Source organism: Saccopteryx leptura, chromosome 4 (genome assembly GCF_036850995.1).
Source record: "Saccopteryx leptura isolate mSacLep1 chromosome 4, mSacLep1_pri_phased_curated, whole genome shotgun sequence".
Classification (NCBI taxonomy): Eukaryota; Metazoa; Chordata; class Mammalia; order Chiroptera; family Emballonuridae; genus Saccopteryx; species Saccopteryx leptura.
The window spans coordinates 214,084,270-214,107,162 of record NC_089506.1 but is presented as its reverse complement, the minus strand read 5'-3'; the positions used below and the strand labels follow the sequence as shown (position 1 = coordinate 214,107,162).

General features: G+C 46.5%; 1 protein-coding gene across 7 annotated transcripts in view; it reads right to left on the bottom strand.

Annotated features, from left to right (window-relative positions):
* IFT140 (intraflagellar transport 140) overlaps positions 1-22,893 on the bottom strand; it is a 108,901-nt gene that overhangs the window by 85,724 nt on the left and 284 nt on the right. For 2 of the 7 annotated variants that reach the window (XM_066382960.1, XM_066382966.1), the window contains exons 1-7: positions 21,298-21,977; positions 14,592-14,769; positions 10,730-10,951; positions 5,713-5,834; positions 5,392-5,534; positions 1,688-1,863; positions 438-529 (exon numbers count right to left, since the gene is read on the bottom strand). In XM_066382960.1, coding sequence (XP_066239057.1) covers positions 438-529; positions 1,688-1,863; positions 5,392-5,534; positions 5,713-5,834; positions 10,730-10,951; positions 14,592-14,738 — 902 coding nt within the window. In that variant the 5' untranslated portion in view covers positions 14,739-14,769; positions 21,298-21,977. Of the gene's footprint in view, positions 1-437; positions 530-1,687; positions 1,864-5,391; positions 5,535-5,712; positions 5,835-10,729; positions 10,952-14,591; positions 14,770-20,775; positions 21,025-21,046; positions 21,198-21,238; positions 21,978-22,893 lie in introns of those variants that run through there. The other 5 variants (XM_066382964.1, XM_066382965.1, XM_066382961.1 and 2 more) reach the window with 4 other exon arrangements.

Sequence of the window (22,893 nt, the reverse complement as noted above, 5' to 3'; positions counted from 1 at the left end):
TCAAGGTCCTTTGTACTGTCATATGAAAAGCAGTCTGTCATTATATTTAGATCTGTTCTGTGCCCTGTTCATAATCAAAGGAAGCAGCTATTAATAAAAGAGGGTCCACGTGTGACGCCAGGTCACAGTGAGAACAGAGGAATTGCAAACACGTGCACCCAGAACCCCCAGTATCACGAGGAGCTACAGCAGCAAAAAGCAAGAGAACTTAACACATGATTCTGTCCATACCAAGTTTATAAAAATCAGGCAAAGGGACTCCACGACAGATACCAGGACAGCTCCACCTGGGCATGGGGGGTGGGGATGCCTAGGATCTCTGAATACATTCTATTCTTCGATCTTGGAACTGTTACATGGGTATGTCCAATTTGTAAAAGTTCACCACATTTGAGACTGGCATTTCATCACAAACTCATTGGAGTGACAGGTCTCACCTGAGGGCTGCTTCCCCGATGGCGGTCACCAGAAGGCTGCCTTCAATCAAAGCAATGTCTGCCCGGTGACCCGTGTTCCCACTCAACATTACCTGTATAACAAGAACAACCCCCCAAAAAGCATGTTGCTCTGCTGAGACCATGCATCCCTGCTTGTGAGCCTGGAATCTGGTCTGCAGTGACTTCCTGGAGCCACCCTAGGGGAGGAAGTGCAGCGGGAATACGGACACTTGGAAAGGTACCCTCAGCTTTCCAGGATGCACAGGCCAAAGCTGACAGCTACTCTTGTACATTAAATGGTTAATAATAGTAGCTGCCCAGCACATGGCACATAGTGAACACGTTTCTAGAATGACTACCAAGCTAAGCCGAGTTCAAGTACCACTGTACCCTCCAAGGCAGGGGTCACACCTGTTTTGCAGGAACAAACCTGTCCAGAGCCCACCAGTCTGTGAGTGTCCCAGGGGGATTTGAACCCAGGTCCACGTGATGCAGTGACTATGTTTTCAATTGCTGTGCTACATACAGGATACATGAATGACCAAACAAACACCGACTTACAAAAATATCAATCCACTCCATAATCTATAAGAGTATCTCTCGGGGAAGTTCAGAGCTGAGGAATATGGATTCCTCTGATATAAACAGGAGGAGGAGGGCAGCACTAAGCAGCACCGGACACAAGGCCTGGCACATTGTCCGGGTGCTGAGGGCCCGGGCTGACGCCATGAGGCACCTTCAAGGACGCTGAGGTGTGTCTCAGCAGCCACAGTGAAATACCGCTACCCAAGGCAAGAGACGCTCATATACACCCCTCAGGTGAAACAACGTGCTCGTGTGCCTGAGTGGCAGCGGTGACAGAACACACGTGGGGGACAGTCCTTAAGGCGAGCCCCTCAATGCCTTGTCTGCACATAGCTGGGAAGCAGGGTGGTATTCCTCCTCTCAACTGCATTATGGAGGCTGAATGGGCCGCTGCAAAGATGGTGGTCATTCTGCCCTGCCCAGGTCTGCAGGCTGCCAGTTAACCAGTCATGGAGGATGTAGCCTTGACTCTCACCCTGTCTGTCCACTGATGCCAGGAAAACCTCCTTCACTCCCAGTTTCCCTCACCTGTGAACTGAACGTCGTATAATACATAATGGTACTGAACAGCTCTGTTAGTGGCCTTGAAATCAATTTGCTAAGGAATTGGAAGGGTGGTTCCTCGGGTCAGGAAAACTGAGCCTGAGCCCTGCCCCTCTGCCCACCTTCATTACTTTCTCTACTTTGCCCTCAGCAGTCACCAAGTACAGGAACAGCAACAGGTCCTCCGTGATGACCACGAGCGTCTCCCTCTTCTCGATGTAGAACAGCGTGTGGATGGAGTAGTTTGTGGATGCCGCCTGGGTGGTCTTCCCTTTCTCATCCACATAGTGCACTGTCCCTGGGGGCAAAGGCAACAGTTGCTAGGCAGCTTGATACTCATCAGCAGTCATGTCTACCTACTTAGGGGTAAGTCTCAAATATAACATCTTGGTCATAAAAATTTGCAAAGAAATATTTGAAAAGCATCTGCACAGACCTCATGGACTGTCATCACCAAAATACGGTTCATTTTTTTTTTTGTATTTTTCCAAAGTGAGAAGCAAGGGGGGGGGGGGCAGACAGACTCCCACATGCACTTCACCGGGATCCACCTGGCATGTCCTCCAGGGGGCGATGCTCTGCCCATCTGGGGCATTGCTCCACTGCAACCAGAGCCATTCTAGCACCTGAAGCGGAGGCCGTGGAGCTGTCCTTAGTGCCCAAGCCAACTTTGCTCCAATGGAGCCTTGGCTGTGTGAGCAGAAGAGAGAGACAGAGAGGAAGGAGAGGGGGAAGGGTGGAGAAGCAGATGGGCGCTTCTCCTGTGTGCCCTGACCAGGAATCGAAACCAGGACTTCCACACGCCAGGCTAATGCTCCACCGCTGAGTCAACTGGCCAGGGCTTCTTTTTTTTTTTTTTTTAAGTGAGAGGAGAGGAGATAGTGAGACAGACTTCTGCATGCTCCCCAACCAGAATCCATCTGGCAACTCTTGTCTGGGACAATGCTCAAATCAACTGAGCTATCCTCAGTGCCTGAGGCCAATGCTCAGACCAACCAAACTATCTGCAATACCTGGGGCCAATGTTCAAACCAATCCAGCCACTGGGAAGAGACAGATAAGAAGGAGCGGGAAGGAGAGGAAGAGAGGGAGGGGAAGAGAAGCATATGGTCGCTTATTCCTGTGTGCCCTGACTGGGAATTGACCTGGGACTTCTACATGACAGGCTGACGCTCTATCCACTGAACCAACCGGCCAGGGCCATAAGCTCCATCTTATTGATTTAGTTCAACCTTGACACCTGCTGTCTCTTGCTAATTCTACCTCCACCACCACTAACCTTGAAGGATTCTAACATTTGCACTGATGACCCACCTGGCTCTGCAGCCTTGAAACTTTGCTCACCTTGGTCCCCTAACATGAGGTACACATCTGTCACCCATGCAACAAGGCCCTAGGTTTGTGACCTCCTACAGCAGCGGTTCTCAACCTGTGGGTCGCGACCCAGGCGGGGGTCGAACGACCAAAACACAGGGGTCGCCTAAAGCCATCGGAAATGTATTGTATAATAAATATGTATTTCCCGATAGCTTTAGGCGACCCCTGTGTTTTGGTCGTTCGACCCCCGCCGGGGTCGCGACCCACAGGTTGAGAACCGCTGTCCTACAGCCTCCAGGCCCTGCCCCCTGTCCTATGCATGGCATGGCCTTTTTGCCCTGTCTTAGCCGCAGGGCCTCTCCAGCCTGGAACCCCTCCTTCTCCTGCCCACCCTGGGTGTGCCAGCCCCTTGCCCACCTTCTGCTTTCTCCCCAGGCTTCTGTGCTCGGCGGGTGGAACCTACGCGAGTTCTCAGGAATCCAATGCATTGCTTCTGCTCTCCAGAGCCTCCTTCCTCTACTGATCTCCTCTCATCTTATTCCCAAAGGATAACTTGAATTCTTATTAAACTGAACAGTTCGCAGCTCTCTAGAGGCTAACTGCAACAATAACGAGCATCTACTAAGCACATTATTTGTGGCAGGCTGGTGTTAAGCACTTACACATGTATTAAGTCAAGTAACGTCTCCGGTAAGCTTGTGCAGCAAGTACTCGTACTATTACCACCTCCGTTCTACACATTAAGAAGCTGAGGTAGCCCTGGCCGGTTGGCTCAGCAATAGAGTGTTGGCCCATCATGTGGAAGTCCTGGGTTCGATTCCTGGCCAGGGCACACAGGAGAAGCACCCATCTGTTTCTCCACCCTTCCCCCTCTCCTTCCTCTCTTTCTCTTTCCCTCCCAAAGCCAAAGCTCCACTGGAGCAAAAGTTGGCCCAGGTGCTAAGATCGGTACAATGGCCTCTGCCTCAGGCGCTAGAATGGCTCGAGCCACAACAGAGCATCGCCCTCTTGTGGGCATGCCGGGTGGATCCCGGTCAGGCGCATGTGGGAGTCTGTCTGCCCTCCACCCCACTTCAGGAAAAAAATACAAAAAAATAAAGAAAAATAAGGCCTGGCCGGTTGGCTCAGTGGTAGAGCGTCGGCCTGGCGTGCAGGAGTCCCAGGTTCAATTCCCGGCCAGGGCACACAGGAGAAGCGCCCATCTGCTTCTCCACCCCTCCCCCTCTCCTTCCTCTCTGTCTCTCTCTTCCCCTCCTGCAGCCAAGGTTCCATTGGAGCAAAGATGGCCCGGGCACTGGGGACGGCTCCATGACTTCTGCCTCAGGCGCTAGAATGGCTCTGGTTGCAACAGAGCGACACCCCAGTTGGGCAGAGCATCGCCCCCTGGTGGGCATGCCGGGTGGATCCCGGTCGGGCGCATATGGGAGTCTGTCTGACTGCCTCCCTGTTTCCAACTTTGGAAAAATACAAAAAAAAAAAAGAAGAAAAAAAAAAAATAAAATCAAGACAGGTAGCACCCATGAGGGCTGACTGGTGGCTGGAGGCTGAAAGCAAAACCTACCCATCCTGTTCATGCTCCATTCCCAGAGCTTAGCCAAGCACCTGGTACATAAGAGGTACTTGATGCCTGACCGGTGGTGGCGCAGTGGATAGAGCGTTGACCTGGGATGCTGAGGTCCCTGGTCTGAAACCCTAAGGTTGCTAGCTTCAGCACAGGGTCGCTGTCTTGAGTGAGGGAACATCAACATGATCCCAAGGTTGCTGGCTTGAGCTCAAGGTCATTTGGCTTGAACAAGGTGTCATTGGTTTGGCTTGAGCCCCCTGGTCAAGGCACATATGAGAAGCAACCAGTGAACAACTAAACTGACACAACTATGAGTTGATGCTTCTCATCTCTCTCATCCCTCTCTTTCTCGCTTCCTGTCTCTCTCCCTCTTTTTCTCTCTCAAAATAAACAAAAACAAAAACAGAGGTGCTTCATAACTACACAGAATGAATAACAGGAGTGCAACAAAAGCATCTTTTTTTAAAAATATTTTATTTATTGATTTTTTAGAGAGAGAGGAGTGAGAGAGAGAGAAGGGGGAGGAGCAGGAAGCATCAACTCCCATATGTGCCTTGACCAGGCAAGCCCAAGGTTTCGAACCGGCGACCTCAGTGTTCCAGGTCGATGCTTTATCCCACTGCGGCACCACAGGTCAGGCCCAAAAGCATCTTTTCAAGATTGTCAATCTGTCTTGCTGAGCACACAGTAAGCAGGTGATAGATGGCTTCCACGTCAAAACCTTTCAAATACAAATAAAGCTCAATTTGTTTCCAATCAGAGCTCAGTGAAGCCATTCTTTGAATACCGGTTAAAGAGCTGCATAAAGCTGGCTAGTGTATCACCCTAAGATTGGCACATGTATAACCTGTTATTTATGCAGAAACACCATCTATTTGTTTAAAATCCTTACTAGACACCCCTAAGATGCTTCAGTGTCCTAGAATCCCAAACTAACTTTCTCACCATCCATCAAGCTGACAAAGAATGACAGTCCTTCTTGAGAGCCCATTTTCGAGGAACTTCCAAAGCCGCTTTTCTTCCAGTTAAACATGTCCAGGGCTTTCTCATCGCCGCTCACGGCTGCCTTTGCCAACTGAACAAGGTCCCTGAAAGCAAACGTGGCACAGGAAGTCAGAATCCTTGTGACTCCTCATAGAAAGGTGCTGTCGCTATAGCATGTGCTGTGAGTGGCTCGTTGCTATGACCCCTCCAGTGTCAGGAGCCACATCCCTGCCCCACCCCCAAGGATTTAAACTCAAGGCCAGCAGGTAAGCTCATACTTACTGGCCAGGAGGAGGGAGCCGGAAGAGGCAGTGAGTCAGGTGTTTCCCGTATTCGTGTTTCAGCAGGGGTGCCCCTTGTACTCGGCCCCTTTGATCCGGCCTCCATAAGAGCAGGACGCCAAGCTGGAAAACCCAACATCAGGAGGGGAGGAAAACACATTCTTATTGAGTGACTGGCAGAAGGCAAGGGTTACATCGGGACACTGGGCAACAGAATGTATGCTTATTCCTTTTTTTTTTTAAAACAAAACTACATGTGCATCATGAAAAACATAAACAATTTAAAATATTTCTCTTTTTTTTTTACAGGGAGAGAGAGAGAGAGAGAGTCAGAGAGAGGGACAGACACAGGAATGGAGAGAGATGAGAAGCATCAATCATCAGTTTCTCCTTGCAAGACCTTAGTTGTTCATTGATTGCTTTCTCATATGTGCCTTGACCACGGGCATTCAGCAGACCGAGTAACCCCTTGCTCGAGCCAGCAACCTTGGGTCCAAGCTGGTGAGCTTTTTGCTCAAGCCAGATGAGCCTGCACTCAAGCTGGCAACCTCGGGGTCTCGAACCTGGGTCCTCCACATCCCAGTCCAACGCTCTATCCACTGCGCCACCGCCTGGTCAGGCAACAATTTAAAAGATTTCAATGAAGGAACCAGGAACTCTCCTATGTGCCTGTCCCCTCCCATCCTTACTCCGTGGGGATAACAACTATTGCATTTTCAGTTGTTCTAACTAACTTTTTAAAACATATCTTTCCATTGATTTGAGAGAGAGAGAGGAAGGAAGAGGAGAAGGCAAAAAGAGAGAGGAAAAGAGGGAGAGAGAGAGAGAAAGAGAATTCATTTGTTCTTCTACTTAGCTGTGCACTCATCGATTGCTTCCCCATATAGTCCTGACTGGGGATCAAACCCACAACCCTGGTGTTTCAGGACAATGCTCTAACCAATTGAGCTAACTGGCCAGGGCCACCAGTATCCCTTTTCTAGGCTCCTCCCTACCTCCCTGACCACCGCTTACTATGTACATGTGGGCACTTGGTCTGTGCTGAATTTGGGACAGAGGAGGAGGGACAGGTCTTCTCTGATGGGAGCTGAAATGAGAGCAGGTTATTTCCTTTGTTTCTTGTTTTTTTTTTTATGACTAGAGATGGAGAGAGAGAGTCAGAGAGAGGGATAGACAGGGACAGACAGATAGGAATGGAGAGAGATGAGAAGCATCAATCATTAGTTTTTCGTTGCGCGATGCAACACCTTAGTTGTTCATTGATTGCTTTCTCGTATGTGCCTTAACCGCGGGCCTTCAGCAGACCGAGTAACCCCCTGCTTGAGCCAGCGACCTTGGGTCCAAGCTGGTGAGCTTTTGCTCAAACCAGATGAGCCTGAGCTCAAGCTGGCGACCTCGGGGTCTCAAACCTGGGTCCTCGGCATCCCAGTCTGATGCTCTATCAATTGTGTCAGGCTATTTCCTTTGTTTCCATCAGCTAGAGACCCCGCCCCACAGACAGATGTGTGAAAGAGAGCGAAGTGCAGCGGATGGTTCAAAAGGCACAGAGCTGGCAGACACACGTGTCAGCACCTCATTCCTCGTTCCAGACAGTCGTGAAGTCAACTGTGCCCCTGTGTCTCTGGAGACACTGGGACACTCAGATGGCCTCAGATTAAGTGTACCTTCTTGCTTAGCAGGGTCTCTGGTGGGAGAGCTGAGAAGCCCCGTCAAGCCTGTGCCCTCAGTGGCGCAGCATTTCCAAGTGCTTATTCTTTTATCATTCTGCTTCCTGCTTGAGCCCATTATTAAATTAAGACCAGCATAGTCTAGATTTTCTTAGAAGGATTAGGTATTTCTGCTTAAATATTCTGACTCACAGGACTTGGTCAGCACATATCTGAGTTTAGTTTCAGTCCTGAGTTAATCTACTTTGTTAGCTGTTTTTTAATACAGTCAAAATGAGACTAATGAAATTCATAATCTTGAATTCTTTTATTACTATAGAGGATTTTCAGAGCATTCCACAGCAGGGAAATCACCAAGGAAGTCAGAATCAGGGGACAGGGTAATGTCATTAGGTGGAAAATGAATAGAAAAATAGAATTAAAAAATTATCCAGATAAAAAGAACAAACTAATAGAAGAATGGGCAAGTGACATGACCAGAACAGGAAGTGTCAATGGCTCTTGTAAGTTACAATCATCCTCAACAGCAAGAGAAATGCAAACGAGAACATGACTGAGATACCACTTTTCTAGGCAAAGTTCTGAATTTGGACACAACAGTCCGTGAGGAAGCACATGCTGGTGCGTTGGTGTGAACTAATACCAGCCCCATGAAGGGAGGTTTGGGAACATCCCCTGAACCACAAGTGACATGCCCTAAGGCTCAGCCTCTCCACTTTAGGAATTTCTCTAAACTCCCATGTGCGAAATGACAAACACGTGAGGTTCGTCACTGCATCACTATCTGTTTAGCAGGGCTGAAAACTGCTGAGATGTTTATCAACAGGGGCTGGTGAAGTAAATCATAGTATGTTCAGATAATGAAGGATAGGTTAAAACAGAAGAAGGAAGTTCACTGTTTGCCAGCAGGAGAGAGTGTATGACACAGTGTAAAATGAAAGAGACAAAGACAGAACCAAATCGCATGTTATTACTTATGTGAAAGAAGAGAATTAAGGAGACAAGATCCTCTGTGTGGTGTCTCCAGCCAAAAATGTTTCATATAAAGAAAGGGATAAGCAAACAAATCTACACTGTGGGACAGTCTTCACAAAATTAGTCTTAATAAAAAGGTCAACGCCATGAAAGGCCAAAAAAATATTAAAAATTAAGAAAAAATTAAAAAGAGAGAGAAAGAAAAGAGAAAGAAGAAATACAAGATTGGAGAACTCTTCTTGATTAAAGGAGACTGAAGATCCTGGCCTGTGGTGGCGCAGTGGATAAACCTTTGGCCTGGAATGCCAAGGTTGCCGGTTTGAAACCCTGGGCTTCCCTGGTCAAGGCACATACAGCAAGCAAGCAATGAACAACTAACATGAAGCAACTATGAATTGTTACTTCCCATTCCATGCTCCCATTTCTCTCCTGTCTGTAAAATCAATAAAGTATTTAAAAAAAAAAAAGTGGTTTTGTTTGTTTGTTTTTTGGGTTTTGTTTTTTTTTGTATTTTTCTGAAGTTGGAAACGGGGAGGCAGTCAGACAGACTCCCGCATGCGCCCGACCAGGATCCACCTGGCATGCCCACCAGGGGGTGATGCTCTGCCCATCTGGGGCGTCGCTCTGCCGCATTCAGAGCCATTTTAGCGCCTGAGGCAGAGGACACAGAGCCATCCTCAGCGCCCGAGCCATTTCTGCTCCAACGGAGCCTTGGCTGCAGGAGGGGAAGAGAGAGACAGAGAGGAAGGAGAGGGGGAGGGGTAGAGAAGCAGATGGGCGCCTCTCCTGTGTGCCCTGGCCGGGAATCGAACCGGGGAATCCTGCACGCCAGGCCGATGCTCTACCACTGAGCCAACTGGCCGGGGCAAAAAAAAAAAGTTTTTTTAAAAAATAAAAACAATAAAGGAGACTGAAGAGAAATGACAGCTACACACAATGCATGGCCCTTGACTAGATTCTGGATTAGGACGTTTACTGGGACAGCTGGAGAAACTGTCAAATGGACTGCGCACTAGGAACTAGTACCGCATCAACGTTCCCTTTCTTTTCTTTCTTTCTTTCTTTTTATTTTATTATTATTATTTTTAACGTTCCCTTTCCTGAGTGAACTATATGCAGGTATATTGTGGTTATGGGGGAGAATGTCCTTGTTCTTGGGGAGTGATGCCAAAGTATCAAGGGGTGAATGAAGTATGATGTCTGTGACAAACTCTCAATCATGGAAAAATAAATATAGAGAAAGCAGATGTCAAAATGCTAAAAACTGGTGGATTCATGTAATGCGTATCTGGGTGTTCCCTGTACTACTCTTTGAACTCCTCTGAAAGATTTGAAAATTTGCGCCTGGCCTGTGGTGGCCCAGTGCACAGATCCTCACCTGGAATGCTGAAGTCACCAGTTCGAAACCCTGGGCTTGCCTGGTCAAGGCACAAACAACAAGCAACCAGTGAACAAATAAAGTGAAGCAACTATGAGTAGATACTTCTCAATCCTCCCACCTCTGTAAAATCAATAAAGAAAATCTGAAAAGGAAAAAAATCTCTGAAAGTTGGGGAGAGAATGCATTTTGATGTTCCCGGGTGCACCTGAAGAGATTCTGGGAGACTTGAAGGAGCTACGGATGCCGCAGCGTAGAAAGGGGACACCGATGGGCACGGTGGAGAGGCTTTCAAAGTACACACCGTTTCATGGCCTCTGAGCTTGGAAACACGTAAATGTATTAGCTGAAACATGTAATAATAAATGAACACACTGTAAGATTTCTGCTATACATCTGTTAATCAAATTTGGTCTAGATCAGGGTTTCTCAACCTGGGCACCGCTGACATTTTGTGTGGAATAATTCTCTGTTGACGGTCTGTCCTGTGGATTGTAGGGTGTTGAGTAATATCTCTGGCCTCTACCCGTCAGATGCAGGTAGAACAGCCCCTCTTCATTATGACAACAAAACATGTCTCTAAACACTGCCAGACGTGCTGCGGGGCAGACCAAGCAGGTTAAAGTCCTTGAGCCAGACAATCAGGACGGGGCCCCCAGCAATGGAGCAGTGTGCGCAGGGCAGCTGGCGATTTGGTGGGTGCCATAAAAGTAACAATATCTGAGGTGTTGAGTTCACCTTTATGAATATTAGTTGCCTAGAAACGTTCATTTTAAAAAAGACAGGCATATCTCTACCATAGAGTAGAACGGTAGAATAAAATTTTCAAAACTGCTTCCAATATGAAACAAAATCTGCCGTGACATCTGACCTGATCAACTAAATTTGGCAACCACATGTTTTAAATCATTAGGTTTTTAACACCTTTCTCAATGTGTCCCTAAGGGCACAGACAGGAAATGTTGAGATCTGAAATCAGTGTTACTAGGTTTGCTTACCCTGTCCCCTGACAGGAGGCAGTTTCCGTTGGTGCTCCAGTTGAGGACAGTGATGTCACTGGTGTGCACTGGGGGGACCGCATGATGCTCCTTGTCCTGCTTATTAAATGTGATCACTTCTCCCGTCTCCCATCCAACAGCCAGGATCAGCCGCGTCGGGTGCCAGCACAGGGAAGTGACCCGGCACAACCTCTCAATATGTGTATCAGGCACATGCTCACCCTACAATGGACAAGAGGTAGATCCCATGTAACAGTCCCATATAAGCGAGGGGAAGCTACTCAAACTATGACTAATCAGTGGAATGATATTAACTAGAAAATATAGAGAACTGTTGATTAAGGAACTGTTTTATTTAATTTTCATGGCAACACCAATCCTGCCCCAGCTGAGCTATGAAAATATAAGGTTAACACACAACAGACCACATTGACCAGCTTGACAAGGAGTAGGACCTCATACTCACAGCTGCTTGGCAGCTAGCTAGCATTTTAATGGGTTCCAATAAAACTTTATAAAAACAAGTGGTAGGCCAGGTGAAGTCTGCTGACCCCAAGGTTCTCAGTGTGGTCAGATGACTCCCAAGGCCTTTTCAGGGGCTGCAAAGTCAGTTCCTTTCAGAAAGTTACTAAGAGGTTATTTGCCTTGTTTACTTTCTTTTTCTCACCAGTGTACAGTGGAGTTTTCCAGAGGCTATGTAATGTGTGATGATGTCATTGCTCTGATAGCTAGTGTAATATGTGCTTACATATTCTTGTGTTTTCTAGAATTTTCTAAGAAAACAGGTTTAGGGATAAATATGTGTTTTCAGAGATTAACTCAGTTTTTTATTACCTTGTTTTTTTTAATTCTTTAAAATTTTTATTTATTTATTTTTTACAGAGACAGAGAGTGAGTCAGAGAGAGGGATAGACAGGGACAGACAGACAGGAACGGAGAGATATGAGAAGCATCAATCATTAGTTTTTCATTGCACGTTGCAACACCTTAGTTGTTCATTGATTGCTTTCTCATATGTGCCTTGACCATGGGCCTTCAGCAGACCGAGTAACCCCTTGCTGGAGCCAGCGACCTTGGGTCCAAGCTGGTGAGCTTTTCTTCAAACCAGATGAGCCCGCACTCAAGCTGGTGATCTTGGGGTCTTGAACCCGAGTCCTCTGTATCCCAGTCCGACGCTCTACCCACTGCGCCACCGCCTGGTCAGGCTGTTGTTGTTTTTTTAATTTAGAAATTTAATAGAGATGAACTCAGTTTGTTCCCAGTACTTCTACCAGATTCTTTCTAGTCATCTCCAGTTATACCTATTACATCTGTGACCTCATTATCATCTAATAATTATTTAGAAATCCTATAGTTTTCCTTTTGCCACAAAAGTACACAAAAAGTACTCGATGTTGGAGCTGGACTTTGTTTTGTAATATTTTAAAGTTTTCTTTTCTTCTTTTTTTTATTAAGTGAGAAGTGGGGAGACAGAGACAGACTCCCACATGCCCCATGACCAAGAGCCAACCAGCAAGCCCCAACCAGGTGATGCTCTGATGCTCTGCCTGGCGGGGCCACAGCTCCGTTGCTCATCAACTGAACTATTTTAGTGCCTGAGGCTGAATCCATGGAGCCATCCTCAGCACCTGGGGCCAACTTGCTTGCACCATTTGAGCCATGGCTGCAGGAAAGGGAGAGAGAGGAGAGAGTGAGATGGGGGAAGAGAGGGAGAAGCTGATGGTTGCTTCTCCTGTGTGCCCTGACCAGAAATTGAACCCGGGACTTCTACACAGGGGGCCAAAGCTCCACTGCTGAGCCAACTAGCCAGTGCCAAAATTTTCTAAATTTAAAAATTTTGCCTAAAATTGCTATTATTTTGTAATTTAATCTTTATTCCAAAGAAAAATGTTATAACACATGTTGGAGAGTTCTCTGAATCCTAGAATGAAGGAATCCACTCCAAAGAAGCTGGGTGACACGTGCTCGGTGCTGGTGCTGGACAAACACGAGAGCAGATGGGGCCCTGGCTGAGCTTCCATCTATGGAGAGGCGCAAGACTGGTGAGTGTAACAAATGGGCCTCCAATGATGAGGCTGACAGGACACCAAGAGGGTCTGTCCTTGTGGGGAAGGAAGGGCTTTTTTAGGAAGTGCCACCCAGTCACTTTCATCTGGAGTACTAATACAGCAAAAAGGCCAAGGGGACTCTCCTGTGCAAAGGGCACAGTGGGCCACATCAGAGATTTCCGTCACCACCCAAAGAGCAATGTGGGGGTTGGGCAGGAGACAGCAGTCGGAGATTCCATCTATGGTTCCAAAAGATGGTCTGGGGGCTGGGGGAGGGGCCTTTAGGATACAGCTGCTGCAGTGAGGAAGCTGTGCTAATTTGCCAGAGGCTCCAGGGCTAAACCAGATGAATTTGGCCACATATTACAGGGTGTGGAAGGAGTGTCACCAGCATTCCCAGGCCCCTGTCCTGGGTGTGGGGATAAGCGCTCAGCCTTTGAAGGTAAGTGTGGGGCAGGGGACAGCAGGGCTAAGTTCACTCCAGTCTGGATTCGTGAATTCTGAGGTCTGTGCCAAACACCCAGATGTCCTGTGGGCAGCTAGGTTTTTAAGTCTGCAGCTCAGGGGGGACTTTTGGGTTAGAGACCTAGGTTTGTAAGTTGTTCATTGATAGACAGTGACAGATCACAAGAAGAGGAGGAAATACATGGAGGGAGAAGAAGCCTAGACAAGCTAGAGGTATGCCAAGAGCGCCCTAGTTTGGAAGGAGAGGAAGGGTGAGGAAGGGCCCTGCAGTTCCATGGCATGTTTCCCAGAGGACTTTACAAAAGTATGGGGCAGTGCAGAGAGGAGACATCAGATAAGGACCCAAAAGTACAAAGGGCAGCATACACAGATGTTGCTGATGACCCTAGCTGCTTGGGTGAAGTATCTAGGGTAACAGCTTGACTGCAGAGGGCTGAGAAGTGAGTGGGAAAGAAAATCTGGTTTTCTTCATGAAGTATGAGGGGCGTTGTGCACTGAGAATTTTGTTGGGGGGGGAACTGGAAGTTCGAGGAGCACCTACAAAGTTTCTGCTATGGGTTGAATTGTGCAAGATTCCAAAAAGGTATGTTGATGTTCTAACCACTGGTATTTGTAATATGACCTTATTTGAAAATAGGGTCTTTGCAGATTATCAAGTTGAAATAAGGTAATTAGGGTGGTCCCTAATCCTATATGACTGTGACCATAACAGGGGACACAGAGGAGATGGCCTTGTGATGACAGAGGAAGCGACTGGGGTGGTGCAGGTACAAACGAAGGAATACCAAGGAGTACCAAGGACTGCTGGCAACCAGAACCAAAGACAAACCATGGAACAGGTCCTGCCCTGGAGCCTCCAGAGAGCGAGGCCCTGCCGACCCCTTATTTCAGATTTCTGACCTCCAGAACTGGGAAAGAATGCATTACTGTTGTTTTAAGCCAACCAGTTTGTGGTTATTTATTATGGCAGCTAAGGAAACTAACAGTTTCAAATGGCTAATTTGAGCCAACAGGAGACTGGATCAGGATGGACAGACAATGCTGAGGACCATTTCTGGTTGGTGACTGTTGACTCTATCTTAAACATTCCTAAATATGTCCCCAAGCCTAAATCGCAGAGTTTAAAGAATTAACCCTATAAGAGAGCTTTTTATAATACTGGGAGTTGAGACCTCAGTGAGAACTCACAAACACACACACTACATTCATGCACACCCCATGTCACGTACCCTACACCCCCTTACCCCACCCACCTATACCCCAAACCATACCCTACACACCCACACACACAACAAAAGAGAGAAAGAGCCAGAAGTCACTGAAGTCCTATCATTGCTTCCAGTACGCACTTGTTCCAGGTATATATCCACGCTGCCTCCCAAGGCTGTGCTGAAGGAGGCGACTGCTAGGAACGGATGAACAGGGTGCCAACTGATGTGGGAAGGAGCCCCAGCTGAGTCTGGGGCTTCTATCCGGTAGTCAAAGTAGAGGGCCATGATGAAACCCAGACCTAGTCAGGGTTGGTACCTGCAAGGGAAAGAACCAAGTCCCGTGGTTTGAACAAAACCACTATGTGTAGAATTAGGAAAGAAAAGCATCACAAACTTAGAACTCATAAGACATTCAGCAATTTATAAAGGCCCCTTCAAACCGATTCAGGCAATTTTATGTGGAAGAGATCGCTAACAGGAAAAAAATATACAATTGGAAGCCAGGGATTGCACCTGCAACGATCCAGAGCGTAACAGAAAACAGTAAAACTTCTTGCCATCCAAAGAGCAAAGACAAGCCCTGCCACCTGGACTACGTGTGTAACCCTTAATCACTTTTATCCAATCATAATAAGGACAATTTGTACTTCCATAGTCCCATTTAGGCAAAACCTTCAAGACAAATAAAACTACTTCACAAGAGAAATATATAGAAAAACCTTAATTTCTGATAAGTTTGAAAACCAAGGCCATGTTCACTTCCAACTCCCAGGGGGCAGAAGGCAAAAGGATTCCTTGGTTAGAGTCAAGTAAAACCCACAGCAGCAGCAGAGAAGTTGAACTTCCTTAGTTACAGGAACTTAACACCTTCCTTCCTTTCCTCCCTCTTTCCCTTCCTTTCTCTCTCTTTCCTGGAAAACATGTGTGATCTGTACCTTTGAGGGAGGGGTAGGATTTTTTTTTTTTTTTACAGAGACAGAGAGTCAGAGAGAGGGATAAACAGGGACAGACCGACAGGAAAGGAGAGAGATGAGAAGCATCAATCATTAGTTTTTCATTGAGTGTTGCAACACCTTAGCTGTTCATTGACTGCTTTCTCATATATGCCTTGACCGTGGGCCTTCAGCAGACCGAGTAACCCCTTGCTCGAGCCATTGACCTTGGGCTCACGCCAGTGAGCTTTTGCTCAAACCAGATGAGCCTGCACTCTAGTTGGAGACCTCGGGGTCTCGAACCTGGGTCTTCCGCATCCCAGTCCGACGCTCTATAGGACGTTGAATGAAATTAGTCTGACTCCTGCCCAGTTTTTCATGCCCTAAAGTAAGTTTGGGGAAGCTAACTGGTGGAGAAGAGAGAGAGTATGTGTAGGGTGTCTTGTTGTCGCTTAAAGTGATTCAACTTTACAACCAATATGATGGCTATTGTCAGAAAAATAGAAAACAAGAAGTATTGGTGGGGATGTGGAGAAATTAAAACCCTTGTGCATTGCTAGTGGGCGTGTAAAATAGTGCAGCCATTATGGAAAACAGTATGGTGGTTCCTTAAACATTAAACATGAAATTACCACATGATTCTGCAATTGCTGTTCTGGGTATATACCCAAAGATTTTTTTAAAAGATTTTATTTATTGACTTTTTAGAGACAGGAAGGAGAGAAAGGAGAGGGGGGTGAGTGGGAAGCATCAACTCCCATATGTGCCTTAACTGGACAAACCCAGGGTTTTGAACCAGTGACGTCAGCATTCCAGGTCAACGCTTTATCCACTGTGCCACCACAGGTCAGGCTATACCCAAGGAATTAAAAAAAGCAGGACTTGAACAGATATTTGTATACAAATATTCATAGCAGTATTATTCACAGTAGCCAAAGGTGGAAACAATCCAAATGCCTACTGATCGCGATGAATAAACAAAATGTGGTATTGATACAATGGAATATTATTCAGCCTTACAGAATGAAATTCTGACACATTATAACATGCACAAACCTAGAAGACATTATGCTGGGTGAAAAACAGGCCACACACAAAGGGACAAATAATGTTATTATTCCACTTACACGAGGTACCTCGAGTAGTCAAATTCAGAGACAGAAAGTAGATTGGTGGGTGCCGGGGCCTGCTGGGGCCAGGAGGTGAGGTGAGAGGGGCAGTTATTTAATATATACCATACACTGTTTTAGTTGAGGAAGATGGAAAAAGTTCTGGAGATGATGGTGGTGATGGTTGTACAAAATGTAAATGTACTCAATGCCACTGAAGTGTATAGTTAAAAACAGTTAAAATAGTAACTTTTATATTATGCATATTTAACCGCAACAAAAATTGTGCAAAACAATTATTCAACACCTGCAAAATTCTATCACTCTATCATTGTAGAAAGTGGACTATGCCATTTGCTATTAGTCATACAACAGCTGTATCAGAGGAAGCTGCAAACACTCAGTGAGGATCCAGGGAAGGAAACCCCTTCAGTGAGAAGTCAAAAAGCATGCGAGAACAAACGAACAGTCACATTTCAAATGTTTACCTTTTTCTTACAAATATACTACTCACAGAAATGAGAGGATATTTTATAGCTTCATATTCATTTTGAAATATGCCCTCATTTTTGTGAGCAGAATATATATCCTGAATACTAAACAAAGACAAAATCTTCAAGGTTGTGCTCTCACCGTCACAAACTGTTGAGCACCTCTGAGTCCTGGTGGAACAGCCAGGCAGGAGGGGGATGAGGGGACTGAAGTCCAGGGAAGGGGCAGGATACAGGGTCTCCTGGACATACACATCACTTAGGAGACATCTACAATGCTCAAAGCTCTGATTTGAGTAAAGTTCTTATGCAAACCTTCAAACAAAGCCATTAAAAATGAAAACGGGCCTGACCTGTGGTGGTGCAGTGGATAAAGCATCGACCTGGAAATGCTGAGGTCGCTGGTTCGAAACCCTGGGCTTGCCTGGTCAAGGCACAAATGAGAGTTGATGCTTCCAGCTCCTCCCCCCTTCTCTCTCTCTGTTTCTCTCCCTCTCTCTCTCCTCTCTAAAAATGAATAAATAAAATTAAAAAAAAACTTCGCCTTTAAAAACAAAAAAAGAAAAAATGAAAACACACCAGCCTTGGCTGGGTGGCTCAGTGAGGCTGGGAGCCTCACGGTCCTGGCTCCCTGAGGGCTTGGGTTCTATCCCGGGTCAGGGGACATATGAGAAGCAGTCTATGAGAGCACAACTAAGTGGAACAACCAGTTGATGCTTCTCACCTCTCCTTTTCTCTCCCCCCTTGAATCAATGGTAAGGTGACCAATCGTCCTCCTTTAGGGAGGACAGTCCTTTTGTAAACTCCGTCCTCCCTTGAAAAGTGTCCTCCTACATGTCCTCCTTTTTGACATTGGAAGATTAATCTGTAAATGTCCGTATTTGATATGCAGTCGATCCATTGCGTGTGATGTGACGTATTTTTATCTAAATGAGTACTTTTTTCTTACAATTATTATAAATTAATAGACATGTAAGCATAATTACAATATAAAATACTACAGATGTTTTTATTATGCATTTATCATATTACAGTATATTATTGTTGCAATGAATAAAAGGTTTTTTATTTATGATATTGTTTTTTTCAATTTATTTTTGTCCTTTTCATTGTAAAAAAGTTGGTCACCTTATCAATGAAATAATTAAAATAAATAAAAGATAAAAACCCATAAAAAAAACAAATAAGCATCTGGTAAGATTTAATATAGCTAAGGAAACCTTTTCTTTTTTTCCTTTAAAGATTTTATTTTATTGATTTTAGAGGGGGTGGAATGAAAAGCCTTTGTATGTGCCTTGACCAGGCACACCCAGGTTTCAAACCTACGACCTCAGTGAGGCTCTATGCACTGTGCCATCTCAGGTCAAGGCCAAAGGAAATCTTTTTTTTTTCTTCTCTTACATGTGCGGCCACTGGGATCCACCCAACAACTCTTGTCTGGGGCTGCTGCTCTGCCCATCTGTGGCCATGCTTGCAACCAAGCTATTTTTAGCACCTAAGGTGGAGGCTCCACAGAGCCATTATCAGCGCCCTAGGCCAATGCGCTGAAACCAATCAAGCCATGAACCATGGCTGCAGGAGGGGAAGAGAGAGCAAAAGAGAACGGGGAGGTGGAGGGGGAGAAGGAGATGGTTGATTCTCCTGTGTGCCCTGGCTAGGAATTGGTCCCAGGACATCCACATGCCCAGCCGACATTCTACCACTAAGCCAACTGGCCAGGACTGAAGGAAACCTTTACAGTGAGTTTAACATGTTACAGCCAACCAAGTGTCTAAATCAGAGGTAGTCAACCTTTTTATACCTACCGCTCACTTTTGTATCTCTGTTAGTAAAATATTCTAACCACCCACTGGTTCCATAGTAATGGTGATTTATAAAGTAGGGAAGTAACTTTATAAAATTTATAAAGCAGAGTTACAGCAAGTTAAAGAATATAATAATAATTACTTACCAAGTACTTTATGTCGGATTTTCGCTAAGTTTGGCAGAATAATTCTTTATAAAACAACTTACTATAGTTAAATCTATCTTTTTATTTATACTTTGGTTGCTCTGCTACCGCCCACCATGAAAGCTGGAATGCCCACTAGTGGGCAGTAGGGACCAGGTGGACTACCACTGGTCTAAATTATGGACTATGGGAAAATCTTTTTCATATTTAACAAGTTTGCTTTGTGAAAATATTCCTCTGCAAAATGACAAATGTTAACTTGTAATAATGGAGAATTATAATAGTATTTGAAAATTTTAAACCTGATTTCCTCTGTATTTTTTTTGTTGTTGTATTTTTTCGAAGTTGGAAACGGGGAGAGACAGTCAGACAGACTCCCGCATGCGCCTGACCAGGATCCACCCGGCACGCCCACCAGGAGCTATGCTCTGCCCACCAGGGGGCGATGCTCTGCCCCTCCGGGGCATATCTCTGTTGAGACCAGAGCCACTCCAGCGCCCAGGGCAGAGGCCAAGGAGCCATCCCCAGCGCCCAGGCCATCTTTGCTCCAATGGAGCCTTGGCTGCGGGAGGGGAAGAGAGAGACAGAGAGGAAGGAGAGGGGGAGGGGTGGAGAAGCAGATGGGCGCCTCTCCTGTGTGCCCTGGCAGCGAATCGAACCCGGGACTTCCGCACGCCAGGCCGATGCTCTACCACTGAGCCAACCCGCCAGGGTTGTATTTTTTATTTCAAACATCACTTTGTATTAAGCGTGTGTGCTAACAGATCTTTATGTTACCTATTTCCTCCTGCCTGGGGCTTTCCCAGAGCTTTCTCTCCCACACCCCTCCTTTGGATACTCAGGAAGCCTCCTTTCCTCTAGGGAACTCTCGGACTTGACTTCCAGGTTGTTTGGTGCTTCTGTTGTGTCCCCACAGAACGCTGTACTTTTCCATCGCTGCATTTAGACTTTATTATAAATGTGTATTTGACTGACCATCCTCCACTCCCTACCAGATTATCTGCCCCACAGGGTGAGGGACTGTTGCTTTCCCAGGCCCCAGAACAGTGTTTAGCAAAGAACAGACCCCCAATAAGTGAATCCCTACTGAAGATATCTGTTAGCAAGGAAAGATGCTCTTGATGTTCTGTTAGCTGTAAAAAGTGGGTTACAGGCCAAAGGGTGAGAGTCCATTTTTATACAATATATGATTGTTCATCATTCCTTTCACCTGCATTTTAACATTTTTTAATGATTATCATCTGCATAATCACAAAAGAAAAATTACCAGAGTAAACACAAGAGAAAAGGACTAACAATAAACTCTTGACTGATAGCCTGGCCAGATAGCTCAGTTGGTTAGATAAGAGTATCATCCCGGTTCAATCCCAGGTCAGTGCACATACAGAAACAGATGTTCCTGTCTCTTGCTCTCTCCCTTCCTCTCTCTAAAATTAATAAACATTTAAAAAAAAATCATTTCCAATGACATCAATGAATGGCATCAGTTCAGAAACAAGTGAACTTCTTTTCCTTAAAACAAACTGACGGTCAGTAGAACATTAAAAGCATCTGGTAAATATATAAAAACTTTGGAGGAAAGAAAAGAATTCCCTTTGTTCTAATCAATTTACTGCTTTTGGCTCCAGCCGCCCAACATTGCTACCACCTCCAAACCAACTTTTGGGGAAGGATCTGTTCAGCTCATTTGACTTGAGGGGTTCGTGGTAGTAAGACTAATTTAAGTTGCTTTACTGCTTGGAAATGCTGCACAAGGGAACAGGAAGGAATTTGGGAAAGTAGGAACTCAGTGGACGGGCGTGGGAGGCTGGCACTAGTGGCCACTCCGCAAAGTCTCACCCTCTATCTCGGCCACAGGCCCCAGACCTCGAGACAAGCAGGGTGAGAGCTGCATCTCGTGGATACGAAGGAAAGCCATCGCTGGTTGAGACGGCGCGACTCGCAAAAAAAAGGTGGTTTCTTATTCTCGTCTTGCCCAGGGATCCCGAGTGCTCTGCCAGTCCCCCACCAAGCCGCCGGGTCAGCGCCCCCCGGACTCGCACGGCCACGCGGCCCTCAATAGGACCCGGACTGCGCTTGAGGTGGCCGTCACCCCTAAGCCTTGACCTACCCGCGGCGGGCCGCGGGAGATCCGCCGAGACCGGATTTCCGGACGAAAATAACTTGGGAGGGCGCGGGACCCGGTCTGGCTCGCCAGGTCGTCGCCCTCCTCCCGGCCCCACACCCCTCGCACCACTCGAGTCCCTCCCCAGCTCCGATTCGTCGTCGCCCTCCTCCGGCTCTCGACCACCTGATTACTCACTTCCTCGACCTGTCACCCTCGGCTCCCAGCTGCCTCCGCCTTAGACTCCCCTCACTTACCCCGGGCCTCAGCGCTGCCGCGCGTTGCCGGGACAACGGCAGCTCATGAACCGCGGAAAAAGCCGAAGTTAGCGACGCCGCTGCCGAGTCCGCCCGAAGTGCCACAACAGGCCGGAAAGAGCCGAAAACAATCGGGAATGTTCGTACGACACAGAGGGCTAGGTTCCCCTGCAGGTTCCGGCGGGAAGCCAGCTCCGCGGTCTTGCCGGGCAGTTTTTTCCCCATCCCACCCACCGTTAAAAATGAACAACGCTAGCTCGGAAACGGGGCCGAGAGACCAAGGTATGCCATTCTGAGCAGAGAAGGGAGCTGGCGAAATTCTTCCAGGGTGATGGCTATGCAAAGCCTCTTCGGACCCACTCCTGTAGTTACACCTTTCCGACCGCGTAGGTCAGTCAGAAGGTGGAGGAACGCAGCAGAGACTGCGGGGGAAGAAACAACGCCATCTTCTTTAGGAATACAGACTCTCGCTCTAGGGTGATTAGAGCTTCGTCCTGATTGGCAAGCAGGTTCGATCCCCGGTCAGGGCACATAAAGAGATTGATGTTTCTCTTTCTCCCTCCCTCCTTCCTTCCCCTTTCCCCTCTCTCTCAAATCAATAAATTAAAGAGGGAGAGAGAGAGAGAGAAAAGGCCTGACCTTTGGTGGTGCAATGGATCAAGTGTCGACCTGTAATGCTGCGTTCGCCAGTTCCAAACCCCGAGCTTGCGGGGGGTGGTCAAGGCACGTACAGAAGCAATCCCGCTCCTCCTCCCACTCCCTTTCTCTCTCTATCCTTTAAGAAAAAAAAGTCAATAAATCTTAAAAAAGTAACAAACTTTATACTCTCTTGTTACTCTTGTGAATCTTCTGGGCCCGAGACCGTCTCTAGGCTCTGCTGTGTTTGATATCAAGGAAGAGGAGGTGGTTCAAGAGTATTTCTGAGAAAGCCAGTTGATTGGACATACTTCCTTTAAGTTATTAGGTAATTTATCACACGCGTTCAATGCTTTGGGGGCCACATGGGCACCTTTGGCGAGAAAATGTTGGCCAACGTTACGGATTCTTCCCATTAGAAACCAACCTAATCCGTGGGGGCCGACCGCATTCCCAAAAGCATTAACAAGGTATGTGTGCTCTTTATGTCCAGTTGTAAATTAACTTTGAAAAACAAAGCCATGTCATGTCGTTAAAAAAGATTGTTACTACAGCAAAAAGGTCCACATTGTTAAGAAAATAAAAATAATAAAAGGAGAATGTAGATACCACTGGATGAGACAGGATAGGTGCCTACAGGGATGGCTCTAGAAGATTCTATTTTTAAAAACCCCACTTTCATAAACAGGATTTTTTATGGAATAAATTTTGACGTGTAATATTGTGTAAATTGAAGACATACAGCGATGTTGCTTCAATAAATTTATATATTCTAATATGATTGCCCATACAGCTTATTTATCACATTAACTGTAGTACAATATTGTCTGTGCCAGGGGTCCCCAAACTTTTTACACAGGGGGTCAGTTCACTGTCCCTCAGACCGTTGGAGGGCCGCCATATACAGTGCTCCTCTCACTGACCACCAGTGAAAGAGGTGCCCCTTCCAGAAGTGTGGTG